Below are 24,259 nucleotides of genomic sequence, written 5' to 3' on the forward strand. Positions count from 1 at the left end.
AAGAAATACTGATGGGTGGAAAAGCTCAGTTAGAGTAGCAAGTCCTCTCCCAGAAGGTTTGTCTGAGGCTCATATTCATGATCAAGAGGCATTCATAATTATCATTGACAGAAGCGAGCAGATTTTTTTAGATGACAAATAACACTGACAAATTATGTGAAGCGTTACACAGGACTAGGAAGAGAGCCCTCTCCTGAGGCTCACCTTTGCTGCTAATCCGGTGACGTGCTACAGAGTCCTCATTGACAATATTGCCTCAGCAGATTGATCTGAAGTCACTAACACCAAAAGAGATGGGCAATAGCACTGTACTTTCAAAACCTATGAACACATTGTAATCACTTCAGCAAACAATACCACACCCTCTAGCACATATACTCACCAATGTTCAATGAAGTGGGATGTCATTTTAAAGACCTAAATTAATGCAGGTGTTGAAGACTACTGTATCACAAAGCAGACTGTAATACTTAGTTCAGTGAGATGTTAGAAAGAACTTGACTGAGATATTCAGGTTATAAAGTCTAGGATGAAAACCACTGGATGCGCTCCTTGCACAACAAGCACTTCCTCAGGTAATGTGACCAGCGTATGAAATCCAGTAAAAACGTGGCTCAGCCACGCATTACAGCTGTTTTCCTAGCCTTGGTAGCATTATGGTCAAACGCTGCCTCTATAGTTAGAAAGCAGAATAATCAGATAGATCTGCTTCAGCATACAGCTTAATTATCTATGAACTATAGTAAGGGTAAAGGATAGCTTGCTCTGTTACAATGAGAATGAGTCCTTTTTGGTCCTGACATACCAAATACTGACCATTAGTCATGCATAGAGGAACGTAGTTCATCACCTTTTCCTCCGTTGTATCTGAGCAGTCCCCTAGCAGCAGTTCAGATATACTCTTTAACATAGTCACTATGCTTCACATTCACCATGATCGCCTCAATTGTCTTTACTAGCAGGTATCAGCAATCTTTACTCTTGATTACACTACATACCATTAAACAGGGCTCACTTACACTCTTATGAAGATACCTATACTGAGAATAGCATATCTTGTTAATGAGTGCAGTATAAGGCAGGGGGTTTTGCCTATATAGTTGCGAACAACTAGGAATAGTTTTGGTTTAACTTTTTTTTTTTTGCCTTCCAGAGGTGGGGGGAAAAAAACCCTGACAGAAAATATACATCATTGTATCTGAAACAGGTATGTTGGCATAAAACCTGAATAAGCAACAGTTTCTTCCTGCACAAACTGTAACAGCTGAAGTATCAACCGTGCTAATCTTTAGCCGAGTCTCTTTTATTTGTCTAGGCTCCAACATAAAAATATGAACCCTGGCAACAAAACTGCACATGGAAGCCAAATAGAGTCTGTGAGACTAGCACAGAAAGCCCTGAGCCACAATGAGAAAAACTATTCCAGCTTCACCTAAAGCAGGGTGTGAGATCGCAGCTCCCTACCCCATCGCAAACCATTAGGCTTAGGTTCGCCAGCGCTGAGGCAAGCCATATTTGCCTGCTTGGCAAAATGATCCCAGTGAACTGGAAGACCTCTAACCACAGGGTTCTTTTAATCTGGATCTTTTTGTAAGGACCAGACTTGGACAATCATGCCACAACATCAGAGGCAGGAGAAGGAAGGACAAAGCAAAAGCATAGATCTGGAAGTAGAAACCACTTAATCACACGTAGTGCCTTTGATTGGTACTTAAGGACCTTACCTGCTCTCCTAGCCTGAAATACACTGTTCTCTCTGGCAAAGAAGTATTTTTAACTTACACTCCATTTTTCTCTGACAATAGTTATGAAACTGTGGAGGTTTCGGGGTTTTGTTTGCTACACTTGAATTGACTTACTGTTGTGTTAATAATTATGCAAATAGGAGAAGGAAAAGTTTCTACTCACAGTATTTTTTGTTTGGTTGGTTTTCATCTGATGTATCAAACACTTAAGCTACTAAAAACTATCAAGAACTTATAAAGGAACTTTTGCTTTACAGCTGAAAGCAGCAATCCTCAGCACTTTCAGAAGGATTTTGGCATGCTCCAGAGCAGCCAGAAAGAAACCCAGCGACAGGAGGAGGCCCCACAGCACCCTGCAGGCTCAGCATCCTGAAGACTTTCAGAACCCGGGTAACATTGTCTCTGTATCTTATAATCTACTTCCAACCCTTAATTCAAAACACAAAGCCAACAGAAGCTACATCACAACCCCCTTCTCCTGCAAGGCAAATCCAGCACTGACAGCTTTGCTTACCACCTCTCTCTCAGCTGGCAGGCGGTAACCCTGCTACCCAGAGCACATCAAACCAACAGCCGCCTGGCTGACAGCCTTTGGCAAGATACCACCTACAAGCAGTTCCCAGCCAAACCTCCTGTTCCCTGTAGAAACAGCCTGTTTCTCTGCTAACCTTTAATTGTTGGGCTTTCTCTCCCTTAAATCCAGCTGGTACCGGTACAGCAGGTGGGGCTAACAGAGCCAGGGTGGTTAGCTTCAGGCCTCCTGGCTCCCAAAGCAGCAGGTCGCTGTGCCGTAATTACTGTTGGTTAATAGTGTGTTTGGCAAGCTGCGAAGGTTCTGGAAGTTGTTTCCTTCATGCAGTCTTTCCTCTCATTCCTCACCACCCACTGTCCTCCCTGGCAATTGCTAGTTAAGGTGGAAGTTTTTTAAGAAACTGCTTGTTAAATGTTAGGAAATGGGGTGCTGCCCGTGCCAGTGGCAATCCTTTTCCCTGGAGAATTAGCAAATGGAGTTGTTCTGTGTCCAGTTGCATTTCTCACATCACACTTCTAGCCTTGCACCATTTTTGAGGAATACTTTATAATGGTATGTAACTCATCCTGAGCAGGGCAGGATGTTATATAAACAGAGGAAAGACCAGGGAAAAAGGTTTAAATTAGATCAGTTGATATAACTGAAAAGAAAAAGCCAACAAGTTTTGGGGCATCGGGTTTGAAAATAACGGAGAATAACTGCTCTGCATTAGGCTAAATATCAGCTAGATCATCTGAGAGGAAAAAAACAGGGAATAATGGTGAAAAAGTGATTAACTCCTATAGAAAAGCATGGAGGGATTATCTCGGGGGTGAATTGTAATGAGCCATAAAACAAAAAATATGTTTTCTAAACCTGCTGAAGCTATGAACTTCATTTCCTTTGCTCATCTTCTGAAGCGTTTTGTGGTCTGCCTTGAAGATCAGGACTGAGAAGAGAAAGATGGCTGATCCCTGGGTAAGAAGCACGTCTGCAGGAGAGCATGTCTGCATGTCTCTATCAGTTGGCTCTGCAGGTTCATTCCAGTTCATAGTGGCTGCTGCAGTTTCACCCACGTAGCTCCCTTAAGGGCATTTGTTGCACTGGCTGAAATGTAGGATGTTCTAGGAAGTGCATATATGAATCTGGATATCTTGATGGGTTCTCAGGTAGGTGGGTGGCATTTATTAAAACCAAAATGGAGATCTCATGGGAGAAAAAAAAAAAATCTTTTATAAACCAGCAGTAGATGCAATGGGGCTGGGGTAACAATTTTGAGTTCTCTCAGATGTTATAAAATTATTTTCAGGTTTGACTTCTAGCTGTTCCTCATTGACTGTTCATTAAAACTTAAAATGTGTTTGTGGGCAGGGTTTTCTTTTACCAAAAATGTCACATTATTTCTTTTAACAGGAGCTGTGTCTTGAATTGTTTTCTGATATACCAGTGATGTTGGCCTTTTTGCAGGAGCCTGTATATAAGATTCTTGGAAAGAAATGGTTTATGTAAATACCTCTTGAGAGCAGAATCTGCTCGCTGGAATGTAAACAGAAGGTAGAAACTTCTACCAAGTTGCCTAAGTGATTTGTTTACCATTATTTACAGTGATGCTCTGTGTGTGGCTGGAATTGGGTTCCCTTCTCAGCTGTTGTTTCCCTTGCTGACTTGGCATTAACAGGAGTAACAAATATCCAGCTCTGTATTGAACTCTTATTGCTTGCAGTAAGCTGTATACTCATAATTTGTGTCTTACAACTAGTCTAGAATATTTAGCATCTCTGCAGATACTTAGTATAAAGACAGTATTTTGAAACTAATTTCTTAACAAATGTGACTTTCCCAGTTGTAGTTACATTAATGCTCTTACCTAGAAGTGTTTCTTTTCTTAACAGTGCTTGGAAGCTGCAGTGTAGAGCAGCTTTTGTTAGGCAGGCTTTTCCTTGGATTTCAAAGGGACTCTTGTGTGAGTAAAGTACTGTTCGACACCAAGAAGGGAGAAGCAGGTAGTTGGAGTTTACTCCATAGATTGTTTTTTTGATTGTTGGTTTTGTTCGGGTTTGTGGGTTTTTTTAAAGAGATGTGCTATAGTTTTTGTTCCACTGTGTACATATGCTCGATAGGAAAAAAACCACCTGTTAAAAGAATCACACAAGTGGCTCTTAATGACTTCGAGATTTCAATGGCTGCTCACAGGAAAATTCAGCATATTTAATGAAAACAAATTCTATTTTGGTGTCTCTTTTTGAAGAATACATTGTTGAGACACTGTACTATTTTTATTGCCCTGATCTTCACTATTTGCGTAATTACTGTTCATAGAACAAACTGAATGTTCACTCCAAGCAAACTATGATAGTTGAATGAAGTGCAGAAGAAGGGTGACTACAAAGGTAACTTTAACAACCTTTCATCTGCTCAACTTCTGTTGCTTCTCTGAAGCCCGCATTAGTGATGCTGTAGGTTATACTTGGCTGAAAGGGGGCATTAGCCCTGTAGACTAGCAAAGGATGACCAACATACAGTAGCTGTCAGACCTTTAATCCTCCTTCCAGTTATCTACTCCGGCAAAAGTTGCAAGCTGTGATGTACACGTGGCTTTTGTGCAAGCCGTATTTTCTTGAATGTAGATCTGTTATTTCCATTTCTCTTTCACATAATATTTTCCAAGGCAATTTAGGAGGTAGTCGACACTGTACAGTCTGGGACACGGTTGCAGCTGTTTTGTGCTAGTCTTGATTCAGGGGGAATCCAGAGGACTCTGTATTCAATTTGGCAGCCAAACTGAAAATGGGGAGGAAAAAAGCTCTAAACAACTAAAATGAAAAAGGAACGATTGTTTGTTTTACTTTGAGGAAACCCCAAAACTTAACATTCACATAATGTGGCAGATGTGGGCTCAAATCCTTTTTTCAAAAGATGTTTGAAGCTAGGCCTCCCACAATGTAGAACACTTTTATGTTTTAAATCAAAAGTGCCTGAAACAAAATATTCCAGAAGCATAAAAACATGTAATCCTAGCATTTCTATTTTTTGTCGCTTTCAGTTTGACCTCTGGAACTGATTTTTTAAATTTTTTTTTTCAAATAAATGATTCACCAAAATAAATTTGCTGAATTCTTGTATGGACACGTTAGCTTATGTGGGAGCCAAGATGGGAGAGAGAAGACTAACACACAGAGGGGCTGAAGCATGACAAAATGTATGTCTACTTCAGAAACAGTGAAAGGACTAGAGCTGGGTATATACTCAGAACAGCCGAGTTCATTATTCCTTGCCTTTTCTAAAAAGTGCCTAGGAATGGTGTAATTATGGCAAGATAAAGTCACTTCTGTTTTCAAAAAGAGTATCTGTAAGGAAGAGAGAGTCTGCTGTAGGTGTGTGCTTTGCTTTCTAACAAAGGTTTGGCAGACCAAATAGTATCCATTGCTTTGTATTCTATCTATTGATAAGTATAGGTGGAATTGCTTGTTTATCTTTTTTATTGTTGTTGGACACTTACCTAATGGTTTCAATGACTTTTCCCACAATAAACCTTTAATACTTTTTCTGATGATGTGATTGTTGATTGTACTATTTAACTCACATTCCCTACCTTAGTTCCTTGCTTTCACGTTAAATTAGTTTACAATTGTTTGCTCTGGCCTGATTTTGACATCTGCTGGACCAATTACCTGAATGATCAAAATCTTTCTGAATCTCAGGGCATTGTTTTCTTTGTTTGCTTTTCTCCATACTTAGGAGGCTTGAAGAATTTATGACGTTTACCAGATTTCTAAATTTACATCACATTTTATTTAGGATTTTTTTTAAGGTGAGGTTACTGAACAGTGCTTAACATTGACAGTAGAGATAAGTAATGTCACAACTTGTTTTAGTTTAGTTGCTTAGTTTCAGGCTCTATAAATTCCAAAAGAAACGGAATAAAATTCTTCAATAGAAGAAATTACGGCAGGTATGGAAAGGAAGAAAGGACCAAGGAAACGGCTGGTATTCTGACACAGAATCCTGAATGGGTAGTGTGCTGGAGTGCCTGGGGAAGGAGATTGGAGCAAGGATGGGGAATTTCAAGGTGTAAAGCCTGAAACTGCCAGGGTGGAGGGACTGGGCTAAGAAGCATATGTTGGTTGGGGGCTTTGATATGTCATTGAAAGCATGTCCCAGTCCAGGGCTTGTGCATCAGGTCTAAGATTGCTGAATTGAAATGGCCTTTTATTAGTTGAGGAATAGTGTGTGGGTTCATAGTTCCTGCCTCTGGAAAAAGCGCTGCTGCCACCAGTAGCTGAGCTGATATACAAATGTCTGTGCAGAGGTCTAAAGGTCCTGATGCTGCTGGGAACTGTTGGAGTTTCTGTACGATGCTGCAAATTTCTGCTTTTCCAACTTCTTTTCCTTCTTAACCAGACAAAAGCGCATATATGTGCTCTTGCAACTGAACTCAGAAGCTAAATTACGCCAGACCTTGGGCTGCCTGGGCAGCTGCCCCGCTCCCCTCCCGGGGGTGCAGTCTGACCCTGCTGCGTTCCGGGTTGGTCACGGCGCTCGCTGTCCCGAGGTGGCCAACAGGGCTCACCCAGAGAGAAAGGCGAGCCGAGCGCTAGCGGCCAGGCACGCGTGTCTGCGGGCTCTCCCCCGCCCGTGGCCGCGCCGGGAGCTGCAGCGGGGCGCAGGCTGCCCGCAGGCGCAGGGTGGGGGGCTCCGCGCGGAACGCGCTCTCCCCGCGGCCGCAGCCTTTGTTTCTCGCTGGGAAAATCCCTTGAGAGCAAACCCCATCCGCCGCACACGCCGCAGCCGCACTTCGGACTTTGCCGGGCCGCTGGAGCCTGTTTTGCGGGCGCCAGCCGCCCCTGTGCGGCCCCTGTCCCGCAGCGCGCCCGGCGGTGCCCAGCCCCCTCCCGGCGGCGGCGCGGGCTGCGCCTGGCGCTGAGGCGGCGGCACCGCGGCCGTGCGGAGCCCCCCGCCGGCTGGCTGCGGGAGGGCGGATCCGCCTGCCCGCGTCCCGCCGGCCACCGTGCGGCCCATCGGCCCGATCCCGCCGGGCCGCGTCCCCGCCCCGCACCGTGCGAGCGGCCGCGCTGCCCCGGTGCCGCGGGAGGGGGGCGGGAGGGGGGCGGGCCCCGCGCAGAGCCCCGCCCAGCGGCGCGCGGCCGGCCAACGGCGGCCCCCGGCCGTGGGGGGGCGGTGCCGGGAGCGGCGGCGACCCTGGGGGCGGCGGCGCGGTCCGCGCGGTGGGGAGGGCGCTCCATGGGCAGCGGGCCGGGTGTGCGGAGGGCCCGCGGCGGCCCGGCTGCTGCCTGCGCTCGGTCGCCGCGCTCCGGTAAGGGCTGTCGCTGGCGGAGCTGGGACGCGCCGCGGCGGGCGAGGCGGGGGGGAGGGGGCGTCGCCTGTTGCCGCCGGGAGGAGCCGCGAGTGAGCGCGGGGCAGGGCGGCCGCGAGCGGACGGGGGAGCGGGGGCAGCCGGAGGGCCAGGCGCCCCCTTCCCGCGCCCGTCGGGGCCCCGGTGCGGGCGTCGCCCCTCCGGGCACACCTCAGCGGCCGGCGGGCTCGGCGGAGCGGTACCGGGCGGCGGCGGGCCCGCCCCGCCCCTCACGCGGTCTCCCGGTGGCGCCCCCGCGGCCTCTGCCCGCTACCTGCCGCGCCGGGCGGCCGTGGGGAGCGCGGCGGCGGAGGCCGGGCGGCGGCGGGAATGCGCTGCGGGGGCAGGGCGGGGCCCCGACCCCTGCCTGGGGTCTACGGGAGCGGCCCTGCCCGCGGCCACGGGGCTGGCGGCGGCCGAGAGACGTGGCCCCTTCGGGAGCGTCTTCTCCCCCCGCCCCGCCGGGGAAATTGTGCTGGGAGAGCAAATTTCTGGAATATCTGGCGCTTTTACTTTTTTTTTTCCTTTTTCTGTCGGGACTGGCAATGGCTCGCTCTTAACCAGAGGAGTCTGGAGGCGGTTATAGAAAAGCTGGTGGACGCTTCTCGTTTTGGAAGCCAGAGTCTCCTGAAGAAATATGAAACACGTCCCAGTAATGAAAGGCATGTGTGCTGTGAGGGAGCCCCCCGCCCCCGCGGGCGGAAGGGTTAATCCTTGCGAGGGAAAGGTGCTTGTGCCGAGCTGCAGCCCTGCTTCTGCTGGCGCTGTGCAGTAAAGGCTTCTCTCCAGATTTCCCCCATTCGGAACCCTTTGGCGTAACTTCGGTAGTTTTCAAAGCGGTGGTATTAGGGTGCTCTTTGTTGCTCATCTGAATTAAAAAAAAAAAAAAAAAAAAATGCAGTGGTTCTAAAGGTGGCATGAGAAGTGCGGACTTGCTACGGGAACAGGTCTAACACATCGTGCTGCTTAGAATTGATTCTGAAGCTGGCCAGACTTAAAAGAGGCATGCCTTTTAAATAATATGAAAATCTCCGTCCCGATATAAATAGATATCACGCTTGTTAAAAGGAGAGAGGGTTATGTGGCTGTTTTTGCTGTAATTGCAAGGCGGAACTGCAAAGTAGCTTTGTAGCCATGAGAATTACATGTGGGAACAGAAGAAACTTACTTAAACATTATGTTTAATGTAAACCTCACTTCAGTCTATTTGAGGTGTTTGGAATTGCTTAGTTATCTGCAATATTTATATGGTCTCATGTGTGCTCTTATAGGTACTGACTTTAAACAGTAAACAGAAATTAAAGCAGTTAATTTGCGTTAAATTCTGAAGTTTTCTTCCCCCTCCCCCAGCACAGTCTCGGGAAGCCCTGCCAGATTAATTACAAAAACAACTGCTGTGACCACGTTTCCTCAGATATTTTTAAATTGCAAAGTGAAATAAAGCAGCAATAATGGAAAAATAATTGAAGTGCATTAGAACAAAGCCTGTTGAAATACATAGCGGGAGTGTTTATGATGTTAAAGGTTCTACATCTTCAGTTGGTCTAAAAAATTGCAAACATATGCAAGATAACCTGTTTCAGCCTGCGTTTTTAGTTTAGAAGTAATAACTTTTATTTTTTGCTAAAAATAGTCGAATTTGGGATTTTGCTGCAGATATGTCTGCAACCCCAGTTAACTTTTTAGCTGTCACGTTCCACTTCGGGGTTTTTTTCCCTGTAGTGTTGACCATATAGTGTAAACATCGAGAATTTCTCCTGGTGTTGAGAGAATAATAGCAGGCATTGTGTGAGCTGCTGGAACCATACCTGACTCTGCCACCTGGAGTTTGCTGCTTTGAAATGAATCGCTTAACCTGACATGGGGAAGTCTGCAGTAGCATTCTTTTTTTTTTTTTTTTTTTTTTTTCTCTGAACGAAAGGAATGCAGGTAGTTGCTTAGTTATACCAGTATCATCTCCCCCAAATCTGTGCATTTCTGTGGTGGGACTTTTAAGGTGTACTAAAGCAGAGCAACACCCTTCAAGATAACTGCACTGAGACTTGCAGATGAACTTTGATTCTAAAATATTTTTAAATCTTTTCACTTTTCTATGTCTTTCTTTTGATTGCCTTCCATATTAAAAAATAGCAGGCTGAAAAAGCCCATATAAGTTCTTTCAGGATGTTTTCCTTTCTGAGACAAACTGTGAAAAGCCACAGTTTCTTGCTCGGCACAATCTACACAAAGAAAATTCATCCTATCAGATCAAGGCTGTCTATTATCTTAAGAGACAGGATGCGAACAGAGCTTGGTGGTTGATGCGAGCAGGGATATTGCTTATGGTCTATATCACATCAAGTGTTTTTGCAGTTGTATTCAGTCGTAGTACATCTAATGGTAAAGAGCAAGTCTCGAGGTAAATGTAAAAAAACATGTTTCTTAAGCTTCCAGAATAAATATTCAGGGAAGAAGCTTTTCTCATGAAATGAGTGTGCATCGTAATTAGCTTTTGAAATTATTTCTGCATACCATTGATTTTTATGCACACTGTATCTGCTGTACGAATTTAAATAACTTCAAATAGTCAAAAACCTTTATAATACTTCAGTTAAGCATTGTAATGTAAAGCAGTATCATCTCAAAAGAAGTTTTGGATCATGTCAGTACAAAAGTATTACATAATGTGTATTTCTACATTAATGAGCTTTTTTCTTTCTCTTCCATCTCCTTCTCTCCCCTTAATTTTTAAGGGTTTCATCTTTGGCTTGTCAAATGGACAGTAAGCAACACTGAGTGTTAACCGTGAGAGCTCTATAAGCACAGCGGCTGCTGGGATGTTGCGACAGAACGGTGGAAGTAACAAGCGTGGTTTGGGATTAGCCCGACTGTCTACCTCCAACTTCTTCACCATCTCTAATTCAGGAAATTGGGGAATGGGGCGCAGCACCAAGAGCAGCTCTCTGAGCAGCATTAGCTCCAACTCTGACTGCTATGATAATCCTGTTGTGGATCCGGAATACATCATGCAACTGGTGAATGATGTCAGAAAATTTGCAGATGTGCTACTCTATTTGAAGGAAGCCATTCTTTCAGAAGGTGTGTCAGTTGTTCTTAATTCTTAGACTTTCTGAAATTGTCACAACTCCATTCATATGCCTTTACTGTGGTTATTCGCCCTTGCCCTTTACCTTCCCCCTTTATCCTCCCTTTCTTCCCCCTTCCCCTCCCCCAGCGTGATGATGACGGGAAATGGTGGTAGTTTGGGTTCTCTATTTCCTCATCAGAACACTGTGCAATCTGTTTCATAATCATAACAAGGGAAAATAGGCTTTTAGCAGACTTCTAGGCCGCTGCTAGAAGCTGGTGAGACCATCCCCTAATTCGTTTTTAACCACCTGAATGTTTTTTATAATTCCAAAGAATTCTGTTAATATTTTGGGTATGTTTGAGTCTTCTAGGCTGTTTTGGTTTGGTTTTTGAAAGTCTTATATGCCAGCAGTTTGAGTTTTAAGGTAAATTGTAACTCGTAGCACTTTCTTCCTCTACGAGGTAAGTGTTTACCATCTTCTGCCAGCAGGTGGAAACTGCAAATTTTCTTGCTTATGGGGAGTGTATGTTATTGTGTGTTGCTGCTCCTTTAGGGAAATGTATTAGTCCATTTTTGGTCATCAGCAGGAAAGCTTTTTATTATATTTCTACAGAAATGTAGAATTACAGTGTTAATAGCTGAAATGACATCCAGAGCAGTTACGTACAAGATGGCCTGAGGGCTGAGCATTTGTGTTTCAGGTGAGTCTGCACACAGCTGAAATACCTCGGCCAAAAGGTGTGAGCAGATTTTAACAGAACAATAATTTCAGACTAGTGATCACTTTGTGTCCATAGTGGTTTTCCTGAGCACACAAGATAAGCAGAGTTGCTTGCGAGGTGGGATGTCTGGTGCCTACTAACACTGAAATGGGCATCCTGTAGGAAGGGACTATCAAAATAATGAAGTGTTGCAGTTTGCTACGCAGCAGTTGTTAATTAAGGTTCAGTTTAAAACTTTGGACTCAGAAGATCTGAAAAACTAATATGAAAGATAGGAATTGTCATCTTGTTTTATGCTATGTTATGGAATTAATTGGTGAAACAGTGTTGTTCATTTAAAGGATTGTTAATTTATAAAGGAGAGATGTTTGTTTTCCACAGTTGGGAGTGTTCTTTTTTTACCTCTGTCCGCAAAAGTGTCTCATAATATAGTGAATTCTGTGATATTGGACTTGCTTGCTGCTGGATGGAGACAACCTCCTAGAAGCTGCATAGTTTGGATTGCTTTTTTCCATCTTATTTGTCTTTGGAAGTGTTTACAGTTGTCTGACCAAAAATTAACGAAAACTTACTAAAGTGATTGGGCGGATTTCTTCCATGTAAAATTCTGGCTTGTAATGCTTGTAGAGTACCCCCATCCTGAAATTAGTTATATGAATTATTCCAAGGTGGAATCAATTGCAGGGATAGGAAATCAATTCTTTCCTTTTTGGACAGCATTTATCTATTAACTTGATGTAGATTTTATTGAATAGTAAAACTTTGCTCTGAAGTTTATGAAATGAGAACTAAAAATGAATTTAGCTAGTAGCTACAAAAAATAATTTTGATGCGTATACGTTGCGTATATCTACAAGCAATTCAGAGGTGGCAAATTTAAGTGGTGCAGTGGGCTTGCGGCAGTGAGCTGTTGTATTTGCCTGGCAAATGTTCCTAGAGCCTGCTGTAGGTCTTTCAGCTTCTGACCACTATTCCCTCAGCTTCTACATCTACTGTTAGTCGTCGTATTGCTGCTTTGGCAGACCTGTCTAAACTCCCTTTGTGTGCACAGTGGCTTCAGTCTCGACACACAGCTCCCTTTTAGCCAGGGCTGGCCAGTCTGCTGCTGGGGTCTGCATCAGTAGGTAGGCTGGTTCCAGTGGGTGCGTGCCGTGCATTTTGTACCGATGGTTATATTCCCTGCTGTTCTTATCTGAGCTGCCTTGGAAGAGCCTAACAGTTACTCACCTACAGTTCACTTCACATTCTCCTGATGTAGTGATACTATCTTGGATGAAAAATCTAAGCTGTTTTGGATTGTAACCTGTATTCATGTCTAAACTAGATTGTAAGTGCCTTTGCCTTATAGACTGTGTTTTGTGCAGTACCAATGCAAGTCAATATGTAACCCGAAAAATAAGCTGAGATCTCTTTTAAGGGCAGTGTTATATAACTGGTTTTCTGTAGACTTAAAGGCTATTGCTCTTTGCTTTACTTATACTAATATAATTTAATTTCTTACAGTAGTCTCATTGTCATAATGCTGAATAAATTTTGGCTACAACTTTTCAGTAAAGGTAAACCCAGGATTGTAACGTTATTTTCAGACTCTCACCTAACAATGTTGTATAAACTAAAATCTAAAACACTTGGGATCTCCTTGCTTGGCACCAAGTAAGAAACTTGTTTCTTAATGATACTTCACATAAAAACCCCAAAACATCTCCACCCTCCACCCACCTCCCAACCCACCCCCCAAACAGCCCACTCCAGACCCACAAACAAAAAACCCTCTGAATATAACTGCAGAGATGAAAGGTTTGTCAGCTGTTTGGACATGAGGGAGCTGCAGTTGCCTCTTGTGTGGAATGAAAAAACATCTGTTCCATACACTTCAGTTCTTGCTGTGTTTTTTTAAATTCCCTTTTGAATGTAGGCATTGTGCTCACTGGATATAACTATCAGTTATTGGCAATCCAACTTGAGGCATAAGATCAAGATACTTTATCAATGTCCTCGTTAAAGAAGAGGTCTGAGCATTTTTTGAACCCACATCAATGAATGTAGTGCTGTTTCGCAAGAAATTTTTTATTTAATTCTACTTGATGACAGGCTGAACTTGTAGGGGTTGAAATGCAGAGTTAGCGCAACAGTCTCCTGGTACAGTTTTCAGTTAAATTTCCAGATGAGTAGAATTGTATCATATGGCTGATATTAGTGAGGATCGTTGCATTATCATCATCTTTTTGATGACTGAAAGGTCATCTTCATTTGTAGCGTTTGTACTTTCTGAGGTCAGAGATAATTGAAATACGTTGAGAAGACTGAAAATAAGTCAATCACCTTTCTGATAAGAAGAAAATTAAAACAGTTTCTCAGAAATCTCTGCCTGGAAGCCCATACTTGAGACTGTATGTTGAATTAATACCTCGAAGACTCAGATCATTGCCTGCAATCTGTGCTACTCTTAAGACTGTTCATTTCAGTTTTCAGCTTTTTTGATGGCATTCTGTACTCTTCATGTAACTTGGGTTTAGTTGTTATTTCTCTTTTAATGTACACCTGAAGTACAAACTATTAAGACATAGTGGCTTGAAAGGTGGTGAGTTTTGTCTGTGTTTTGCGTTCCAGTAATAACTTTTTAGCTATAGGTTGAGAGTGTGAGATTAATTGTTGCCTTCAGCTTGCACTCCTCTTGGAAAACTAGGACATGCAGTGAAGTACAATCTAAAGGCTGGATCGATCTGTGATCTTCAGAGGTAGTGGCACTCCAGAAGTAGATTCCATGGTAGAAAATGTTTTGGGGTCTGAGAAGTTCTTTGCCTCCCACAGAGACTTGCTGAGGGCTTAACAGCCTGGCAGTAGTATTGAAAATTCAGAAGTATTTAAAGCGTGTGAGGCATACTTAAGGTAAATCCTGTAACTAGAAGAGGTTAATTCTTGTTCCAAAGCAGGGGTTTAATGGGTCTACAAGTAAGCACTGTTGAATTTTGAGGCTGGGTGACTTCCACATGCACAATATGGCCTCCTGGAGGACAGGAGATAGGGGGCAACTGCTATATACTGTCCTATCTTTTCAAAAGGTAAGAATGCCTATACCTCATAGAAATTGTATAGAAAGCACGTAAGCCACTCTTGTGGACAAACCGTGCAGGAGCCACCTAGCCACCTCTTCTATTAGAGAATTCATCAGTTCAAAAAAACTATTGCTTATTGCATAGATATGCAAAGTTGAGACCCTATTGAAGAAAATAGGTATCTATGTATGAGATTGGTGACACAATCCGTGTGCTGTTACGGCATATAATAAATTCCACTGTTGCTTTAAGCAAATGGTGCCACTGTGTGGTCTTTGCTCAAATCAGATTCATTTACTCAGGTTTAAAAGGACCATACAGAAGAATATTTAAGACATGATCTGAGTTCCTAATTAGAAGGTATTTTTACTCAGTGTTTCACGTTTAAACAGTAAATAGTAGCTTTTACTTGTTTCACATCAGAGATGAGGGAAACATTCCTGTTTCTCTGGTTTGAACATAGTTAGCTACTAGTTTTGTGTCATCTGCTATTTGTTATTTTTTAAGGAATGTAATGTATGCTTCATACTGTAAGGTTTGCCCTTGGGACTGTGGGAAAAATTGTGTTACATTATGAATAGCTGTAAGGGTAAAATTTGCATGTGGTTTAAAAGTGCAGGAGTAATTATATTTTAATATATAAGCTTCTTGACTGTACTTTAGCATATATTTTGGAATTATTGCTTGCTTTATCACAAACTTTGAAGTAGTCTTCAAAGTGTGATATTGTGTGCTTCATGTGGGTAATTCTGCATCCTTTTCATGAGCAAAACCTCTTTTCCTCAAGTTCATCTTATCTTCAACTAATGTTAATTGTAGCTTATTCTTAAATGTTGATACACACTTTTTTCCAGGTATTGTAGAAAACGGAATAGCAAGATGAAGTTCTTACCTTTCATTGTAGATTTGTCCTTGAGGATCAGATTTTGCTGTCTGGATTCCTAGAGTTTGAGACCATATTTTTTTTTTTTTTCCTTTATTTTAAACTAAAGCAGAGGTAAAAATACTGGTGAAGCTGGATGGCCTGGTCATGAATGTTTTCATCCTCTTTATAGTAGCACCAATACTTTCAAAAGGATCAGGAATGCTGCCTAACTTGAAACGTATCAGGTCCTTATTTTTGAAGGATAAGATATTCAGCCCAGTGAGACAATTTTAAAGGTGTGTCAGGTTAAATAGTTTCCTCAAAATAAGGAACTTGTAATCTGCAGTGACTTCAAAACATTGTTCTAGCACCTTGAAGACTGGTATTAATTGCATGCTATGCTAAAAGCCAGAAGCTCTCTACTGAATATAGTGCCCAAGGGTCAAAGATGAATGATTTCTCTTTAGCCCTTCCAGGCCTGATAATATGTGCTTTTTTAGTACCGTCCATATTTTCAGTATGATTAACACATTGTAGTATTTTTAGCATTTGACTTCTATTTCTTTATTTTCTTACAGGGTAAAATATTACTGTCCTTTTTTTGAGGTAGTATTTTTTGAAGTCAGTTTGCCCTGTTTTGCTAGGGAAATCTGAAGTTCATTAACTATTGCAGTGAAGATTACAGATTGAAATTATGATAATTTATAATGCGAAGTATAATTTTGCTGTTTGTTCTTTATTCCCATTTTGATGTCTCTCAATGAAAGGTGCTGTCTTTGATACACCTTAAACTGGATGTATTTACCTGTCTAATGACACCTCATCGTACAAACGCCTGATAGGTGGCAAACTGCTCTAAACAAGGATCTGATAGTGTTTGTCTTGCTTTTCAACAGTCTCTGGAAGGAATGTTTTGGGGGTGGGGGTGCTGTAGTTGGTTTTTTTGAGGGCAGTTGGACTGATTTCTTTTTTTGTGGAAGGTGATGCAGGTTTTCTCTTGATAGTATTTTCTGTCCTAAATAAAAAACCTTTATGGGAGAAGGGAAAGTAAAATGCTGTCAGGGCAGCTGACTTCCAGGGACCGTGAGAACGTAGTGATTACCAAATGTGTAAACAATCTGCTTGTGAATTGATTAAATGACCTTCAAGAACCCTTGGAAAAAGGCAGAGGAATTCATTTAAAGCATAGCGCATTGTTTCTTTTATTCCACATAGCACAAAAAAAGGGGAAAACAAACTGTCTAGTAGATAATAAATCCTATTATAGAAATCACAACATTTGAGGATGTTGACAGATAGTCTGGAGTAGAATTTTAATGTTAATAACTTCCAGGATCTACTGAAGTGTTACATACTTGTAATACCTGAAGAATAATTCTGTAACTTGCTATTAAAATACAACCCTTTTTGTGCTTTGTAGCTCTACTCAGGCTTGGTCCACAAGGAACTAACTGCATGTTTTAAATGTATTAGCCTGTAATAACATTGCTCATCCTCTTGCTGAGTCAAATAAGGTGTTAAGAGGTGAATTCTGACAATTTGTATTTGCTGCTTTGGATATTGCTGTTCCCATAGCAGAGTTGGCAGAAGTGACGTGAGCCATAGTAGCAGGGAAGCCAGGACTAAACCAGGCTGGGGCCAGTGTCAGGCAGCTGGAAGGAGCAATTTATGAAGGCGCTGCTGCAGAAATTACAGGTTTTTCTTCCCTACTAACAGCTGAATTGATGGTACAGTTCTGTAACTGCTGAAAATATGTAAGATACGTCTAAAATTGTTGTTTTCTTATTATAAAGCTTGTTATGTTTAGGTCTGTGTTTTAAATGTGCTAATAGTGTATTTCCACAGCAGCTTAGAGAAGAAACTTAAGTGTGAGTTGCTGTGATCTCACCACTCCTTCCAGGCACTGGCAGTAGTTCTTCGGTGATTGCGTATCAAGCCAGTTCTGGGGGCAGATCTGCCTGAAAACTACTCCTAGGAAGAAGGGAACTAGTTTTCAGCCAGATTAGTTCCATGCACTGACTGTAAGGTTGTACAGCAAAAGAGGGAGAAGGCGGCTGGCAAAGTAACAAGTGACCAGAGGTTAAAATGGAACAACAACCTATGGAGGAGGATCTGGATGGAGTTGGTGTGGCACTCCACTCTGGCATCACTGCATCCACTGCTAAACCCTGTACCAATTCTTTTTGTCTCCTCTGCTGAATGCAAAATTTGACTGGGATATATGAAGGAAAGGGGGTGGTGGTGGTGGTGGAGGAGGGAATGGAGAGAACAGCAAGCAGAAAATGCCCTTTGATGGCAAATTAATCAGCTTTCTTAGCTCTGAGCTTTTGGCATACTTGAATTCAACAGTCATCTTTTAAACTTACCTTCCTAAAATGTGCTTCTTATATGCAAAGACATATGTGCTTCCAGTCTTTCTGACCTGGAAATTCCGTAGTACACCCTTTCACCTATCTCCAAGTAGTAGTCACTTCTAAGTATTGATTCTGCCAATTTGAAATTGAAACTGTTCTTTGACAAATATGAAATAGTCTTTCAAGCAAAGAGATGTAAGAACAAAGGAAATACCTCCTTAAATTTTTTTAACAAGTAAAATTATTGCTAAGAATCCAAAGCCAACGGTAGTGATTTTTATTTTTTTTTTAACAGCTACTGATGCTTTTTACAGCAAAAGTCAGAGAGGAAAGAAATAGGCATGTAAACTGCTTCTCTTGGTTGACCACATCAGGCCAGAGACCTCCTGGTCATTTTCCCGTACTTCCCTTACTTTCACGCTGTCCTTCCTTCCTAGTCTCTCTCATGAGCAGAAAGCACTGAGATCTATGCCTGTGAGTCCAGTTCCTGTTCAGTGGCAGATTGCTCAAACTTGAGAGGTTCTGCGAAGAAAGCAGAAGCTTTGTGTACTCCAGAGAACTCTGTCCATAAAGGGCTAGTGAAGCCTGAACGAAGGCAAGCCCACAACAATCCAACAAAGTAGTTCACAGTCAAAGTTTATGGGAGATAGCCATAGTTATGGAACATGGTTTTCCTCAAAAATGTTACACTTAAGCTGGGAGAGAGAACTTGCCACCTTTATTTCAATTTCACTGCAGATCATTCTGCAAAGTGTTTTATCCAAGCTTCTTGTTTTCTATGAGCCCACCATCTTGCAGGCTTTTGTTAGGGAGTCTTGGACACTCAGATACTGTGACCAGAGCCAGAGGAGATGGGCATTTTCTTCTGCTTTGCAGGTTTGCAGTATTAGAGCGCTGCTTAATTAATCTGTAGTCATGGAACAATTCTGCTGTTTCTAGTACTCTGAACAAGCAGAGGAAAAAACCCAACCTCCTCTTGAAGTCCAGTTCAAGCAAAGCTGTGCTCTTCATAGTCAAAGTGTAAGCTGCCTGTTAAATGCAGGTTGCTAACATTGGATAGTAAATGCTGTTTCTTCAGTTTCGGGGAAGACTGAAGTTAAATAATAACTTAGTGGACCAGGAGATAAGTTTGTGGCTGATAGTACTACCCCTCCCCCAGTTGCATACTCCGCATTCCTTCAGAACAAATGTTCACTTGTTGCTATAGTGTCTAAGATCAGCAGTCAGGAGGGGGGTGTGTGTGTCTTGGAGGCCTGTGAGTGTTTAAAATGTAAAATCAACCCTTATGTGCAGTCCGGATATTTTTATTGACTTAATTAGCATCTCTCTCTTTGGGAAAAGTGAACTATTTATAAGAGAACACAGGCATTATCCATTTTTATGTTGCTTTTGAAGTCCAAAAAAATGTAATACAAGGCAAAACTGCATTCTTCCTCCTTTTGCATTTCTGATGTACAAAAGAATCTCAAAATACTTAGTCTGAGCTAGTTTGTTAATTAGAATTACCTTCACTTTCCATCACAGCAGCTAGACGAATGAAACTGAAATTACAAGATTAGCAAGATGAAAGGTAAGTAGTGAGGAAGAGGATGAATAGTCAGATTTTCATTTTTGAATGTAAATGTAAAGTTAGGCCTTTCAACAACAAACATTCTTCTAATATTGTTTGCAGCTTAAGAAACGGGAACACCTGGACACAAAAACTTGTATCTCTAAGATCTTGGCCCCAACACCTGAAAGATAAGATTTGGTCCATATCCAGGCTGAAGTCTTCTGGTTCTTAACAGCAGTTCCTGTGTACATGTAGGAGCTTTTTTGTTTAGAGGAAACCCTTGCCCTAAAATAGTTTCCTACTCTTGGCAAAATGTATTACAGTGTACCCACAAAAATATATATATATATTTTATTTCTCTGATGCATCAGTTTATAAAGTTGCAACATAAACTAAGGACATCAATACAAGTATTTTTTCTATGCCTAACAGCATAGAGTTATATGAGTTGTGACTGTCATCTTAATGATCTTGACTTCATGAAGATTTCATAGACTAAATCATTCCTTTTCAACCAGTTTCATTGGGAGTGTTTCTTCTTTCTATTTATGTAGCAAGGCCACAGAACTGAAGCTGATTTGTTTCTTAATTCCAAGCAAGTGTTCATCTAATCTGGCAGTTGTGGTGGTTTGGTTATGTTAGGTCTGATGTCTCACATACTGGAGTTAGAACTGCATGGCAAGGGTAGGAGATGGGATACAAAGCCTGGGCTTGATCTTCATAGGTAGCTGTTTCCCGTTTTTAGTGAAAATGGGGATTTTATGGGGGCTTATTCCTTTGTCTCGCTAAAATGCCCCTTTTTATAGAAGATTGAGTGACTCATGTAAGGCTGTAGAAAAGAGTTACGTTTGGGTTAAACATTCATCTTAATGACTTTCATTACAGAGAAGTGTAACTGAAAAACATAGAACTTGAATTTTTTTTTGTAGAGGCTGTGATGTAGCTGAAGAAAGGTTTTTTCTTTTTTACCTTTTTTTCCTTGTTTACTGTTTAAAAGTACTTTCTTGGGCTAATTTTTAAAAGTATGTATGTATTCCTATTTGCCAGTTGTGGTTCTTTATTTTGGAGACTGTCAACTTAAGACGAAGGTTGGCTTATCATGCCTAACTCTTTAGAGTTGTTCTGTGTTGTGACTGAACTGCTTCAGATACTTGAGCAACTTCACTTACTGCTTAAATGTGCAGTGACAATGAAATCCCCATTTAAATTTCATGTGATGATGAAAATATATCTAATACAACAAGCAGTAAGAAGCTTTTAAAGGAATTTACAAGACTCTTATTTTGGGGGTTACGGCACACAGTTACATGGTCCTTTTGCTTGTGAAACAGCATTTAAAATGGCTTCATTTGCTTTGGTCCAGAATAATGATCAGAGAATGAATGCTGGAAATTTGCATGCTCACCTTCTTGCATGCCTGTGTGCAAAATAACATATGGGCTTTTTTATTTTTTAATGTAAATGCATATTGGGGAATGTATGGGAGAAATAAGAAAGCCTAAGGTTCAAATTCTGATGACTTAAGCAGTTCCAAAGAGCTGCTGTTGTAATACAACATTTTCCCTTTCTCAAATGTATTTATTCTCTGTGCTGTGTTTAAGTTGGGTTCAGGGCCCACAAAGTGGGTGTTGCAGCAGTTCATAATGTTTTTGCTATGCGTACTGTGAATGCTGAAGGGAAAGGAAAGCTCCTATGTTGGAAAGAACAAAGTGTTTCTTCTAAGTCTTGTTATGTTTTAATCCTTTCCTAGTTTTAGGAAACTGCAAGATGTGGAAGGCCTAGTGAGGAAGTTATAGCTAAGATGCATTGAAAATAACGTCATTGATTAAAATGAATTGCAAGATTGTAGATCAGTAATTTGCAGGAAGTATATTTGTAAGGTGGAGTTAAAGCACAAGTGTGTACCCTCTCTCACCCCATGCCTTTTCAATGAGAGAGGTTTTGACATCTTTAGGATTTGGGGTGAAATTTGGGGTTTGTAGCACAGGATTTCCAAAGGGTGCTTTTTTCTGAACATTGTATTGAAATTTTTCCAGTTTGTGCAGGTGTGATTGGTTTAAGGCTCTGTGTTGTGAACAAATTTAACATCTCTGTTGATGTTCTAGTTCTGGACTGCAGCTTATTCTTAGCTCTATTTGTAAGATCAGATGTTGCTGAGCTAGTTACGGACAGGGAATTCCTGAAGAATTACCTTGATGACTGCTCAGTGTTCACAGATCCCTATTGCTGTTTTAGTGTTGGTAGTCAGATGAATGGATTCTGTAGTAGGATGCTTAAGTTATTTTGTGTTTCTGGGGGTTTTTTTCTGGGGTTTTTTTTTTTTCATTAATTCATCGTATATAGGGTACATAAGGTACTTTGTCCTACATGCTACCACAACTATGGAACTAAAAAGCCTGTCCAGAAGTTCTTCAATGCTGACAAGAAGTGGAAAAAATGCTTACTGGAATCACTAATGTGGAGGTGCAGAGAAACAGAAAAGTACTGATCAACACAACGGCCTGTGGTCTCAGCAGACATGTAGGATAACTACTGCCAGCAGAAGAGCAGTTGAAGGAGGCAGCTTTTTGGAGGGATAGTCCTGTATGTTTTGTGCTTAGTTTGGTAAGGTGCAAGTTGTTTGTCTGAAAGCTTAGTAGTGTACGTGAATTGTGATAGTTGATTGAAGACAGTTTGCAAAGGGCTTTGAGAAAGTGACTGTGATAAATACTTTATGCCAGTGGTGAAGAAGTGGAAACTAACATTAGGATTAAGATTGCAGAGTGGTCTCTGGTATTCATATTTAAGCCCTTGTGTTTAAGAACAAGCAAATATTCAGCAAGGAATAGAGAACTCTTCTTAGGGGTGCAGGTGTTTAGGTGGTGACTAGACATGAGCTTTTAGAGAAGGTGGCTGAAAATTTAATTTAAAAAGAAAGCAGTAGGTCTGGAGTGTATAAATAAATTTGATTCTTAATAATGAAAGAAGCTTGTCATAAACCCAAAACTGTGTGCCATTGGATGAAAAATAATATGCATGGGGCTACTATTCAAACATGTAGTTCACCAAGTTCAGTCTGTTTCTATTAAAACTTTCACATTCTGTAGCTTTTTCTGGCCTGTGCATCCTTTGGTTGGTTGGTGGTGTTTTGTTTAATTTTATTTTTTTAAAATTTAGCAGTAACTAGCTCAAATGACAATTTCAGTGGATCTGGGGGAAACAGCTGTGTAAATCCGGAACCATAAAGCAAACAGATTCCATGGTTTGTCTTTTCCACCTTTCTGTTGCAAAGTATTTGTGAAGAAACCACTCAATTAAAAAATTCATAGTGAGCTGTACAGTGGGTTACTGTTGTCTTTTGGGGTGTACAAGTGTCAGTGTGACATCACTTAATACTGTAATGATGGTCTTTCAGTGTTTTCTCTTCATACGAAATCACCAAAACTGTTTTGGTGTGAAATATCTGATACCAAAACTTTATATGGCAGAGGGGGTTAGCCGTTCCTGGATTTAGAAAGTGGTAAGTTTGTGAAAATACTTCCTCTTGAGCATTCAAATGGTTCATCACTATCTCACCTGTGCAAGTCATATAGTCAGGCTTTACTCTCTCGGGTGGTTCTTTCAGCAGGACTTAAATGCTGGACCTTCAAATAATTAATCCTTTATGTTCACCAGTTTTCTAGACAACTAATAGTACTGGCTGCTGCTTTAGTGATTTGAATCCCACTTAAAATCTAAGTTGATTTTGTGTAACTTTTTTTTTCTTTTCATCACCAAAACAGAAATGGGATACTATCATATCCTATAGCAGTTCATAGTTGTGTTTGAAAGATCCTTTAAAAGAAATGCACAAAGTAATGCATCTTTTGTTTAACACTATATAATCTTATAATCCTGGCTTTGTGTGGTCTTTTGAAATCTAGGTGGGCTGGCAGCAATAAAATAGCTTCTTGGCTGAATCAGTGACTTGGGCTAGAAGTGGAAGGAGCAGCCATGTAGAACTAACCATGTAGTATTTTAGACTAAAAGTAAAATGAGTTAAAGCTGAAGTATTTTTTTTATGATCTCTTGATGTGGGTTAGCAAAGGTTAAATTTATTTTGAATAAATAAAACAAAACTTTCATACTACCTCTTCTGTGTACTAGTTTCATATGGTAAGATCGACTTTCTGGGAATAGTCTTTCCTTTTCCGGCTTATTCTTTTTTTCAGAAATTTATGCTGTGAAAGTTGAATGAGTATTACTTCATATGTTTTCAGAACTTAAACCAATATGCAAGGAACATAGTTGCTTAAAGCATAAAAGTCTTCTCATTTTATTTTAACAGTGTCTTCCATTTGACAGCTGTTCAGTCCAGGGACTACTTTACTAAGTTTTAGTAAAATGTCCTTGAATAAGAAGTAACTAGCATACTACTGAAAGTATAGTCGCTGATCCTGATGGATGTGACTTCCTGGTCAAATGTGACTGACTGGGCTTGCTGAAAATGTATTCATCATAAACAATGTAGCCTTGTGTCCACTTGACAATTTACAGCTCTGACTTAAAACATGTTCTGGAAGTGCTGAAGCATTGTCTTCACCTACAGTTCTTAAACTCCTGGAATACACAGGGAAACTGTATGAACAGGGGCTAAAATGGCCATGTAGTGTGTTCACTGTCATTTGTCAGGAACAGGTAAATAAGGAAACGCCAGCCATTTTCATTGCTGGTTTCTGTTCTTTAAATTATGGGTTAATAAAAGATTAAACTGCATGGCTGAACACATCTAGGTTAGTTGACTGGAATCTCAAGGCTAGTAGAATACAAAAGTTGAAGGAATGTAGCGTACAGCATATTGAAATAGATTAATGAAAAGCTGCATTGTGGTAGGTTTTTTCCAAAAGGCTTCCCCACATACACAAATGGGGAGTTCATCTATGAATTTCAATGTGAAGTAACTGTTCTGCTGATGTCAGTTGGCAAACTGACATAATAAAAATATTTAACTGCTTTCAGTGTAGGCAGAATTGTGAGATTTTGATTATTCTGATGTTTTGCATATACACCACC

The 24,259-nt window shown here is 41.3% G+C and overlaps 1 protein-coding gene across 3 annotated transcripts in view; it reads left to right on the forward strand.

Annotated features, from left to right (window-relative positions):
- Positions 1-7,439: 7,439 nt before the first annotated feature.
- ARHGAP29 (Rho GTPase activating protein 29) overlaps positions 7,440-24,259 on the forward strand; it is a 53,440-nt gene continuing 36,620 nt past the window's right edge. For all 3 annotated transcript variants that reach the window (XM_055724872.1, XM_055724873.1, XM_055724874.1), the window contains exons 1-2: positions 7,440-7,570; positions 10,342-10,687. In XM_055724872.1, the coding sequence (XP_055580847.1) occupies positions 10,426-10,687 (262 nt within the window). In that variant the 5' untranslated portion in view covers positions 7,440-7,570; positions 10,342-10,425. The remainder of the gene's footprint in view (positions 7,571-10,341; positions 10,688-24,259) is intronic.

The sequence above is a fragment of the Falco cherrug genome, chromosome 12 (genome assembly GCF_023634085.1).
Source record: "Falco cherrug isolate bFalChe1 chromosome 12, bFalChe1.pri, whole genome shotgun sequence".
NCBI classification, from domain to species: Eukaryota; Metazoa; Chordata; class Aves; order Falconiformes; family Falconidae; genus Falco; species Falco cherrug.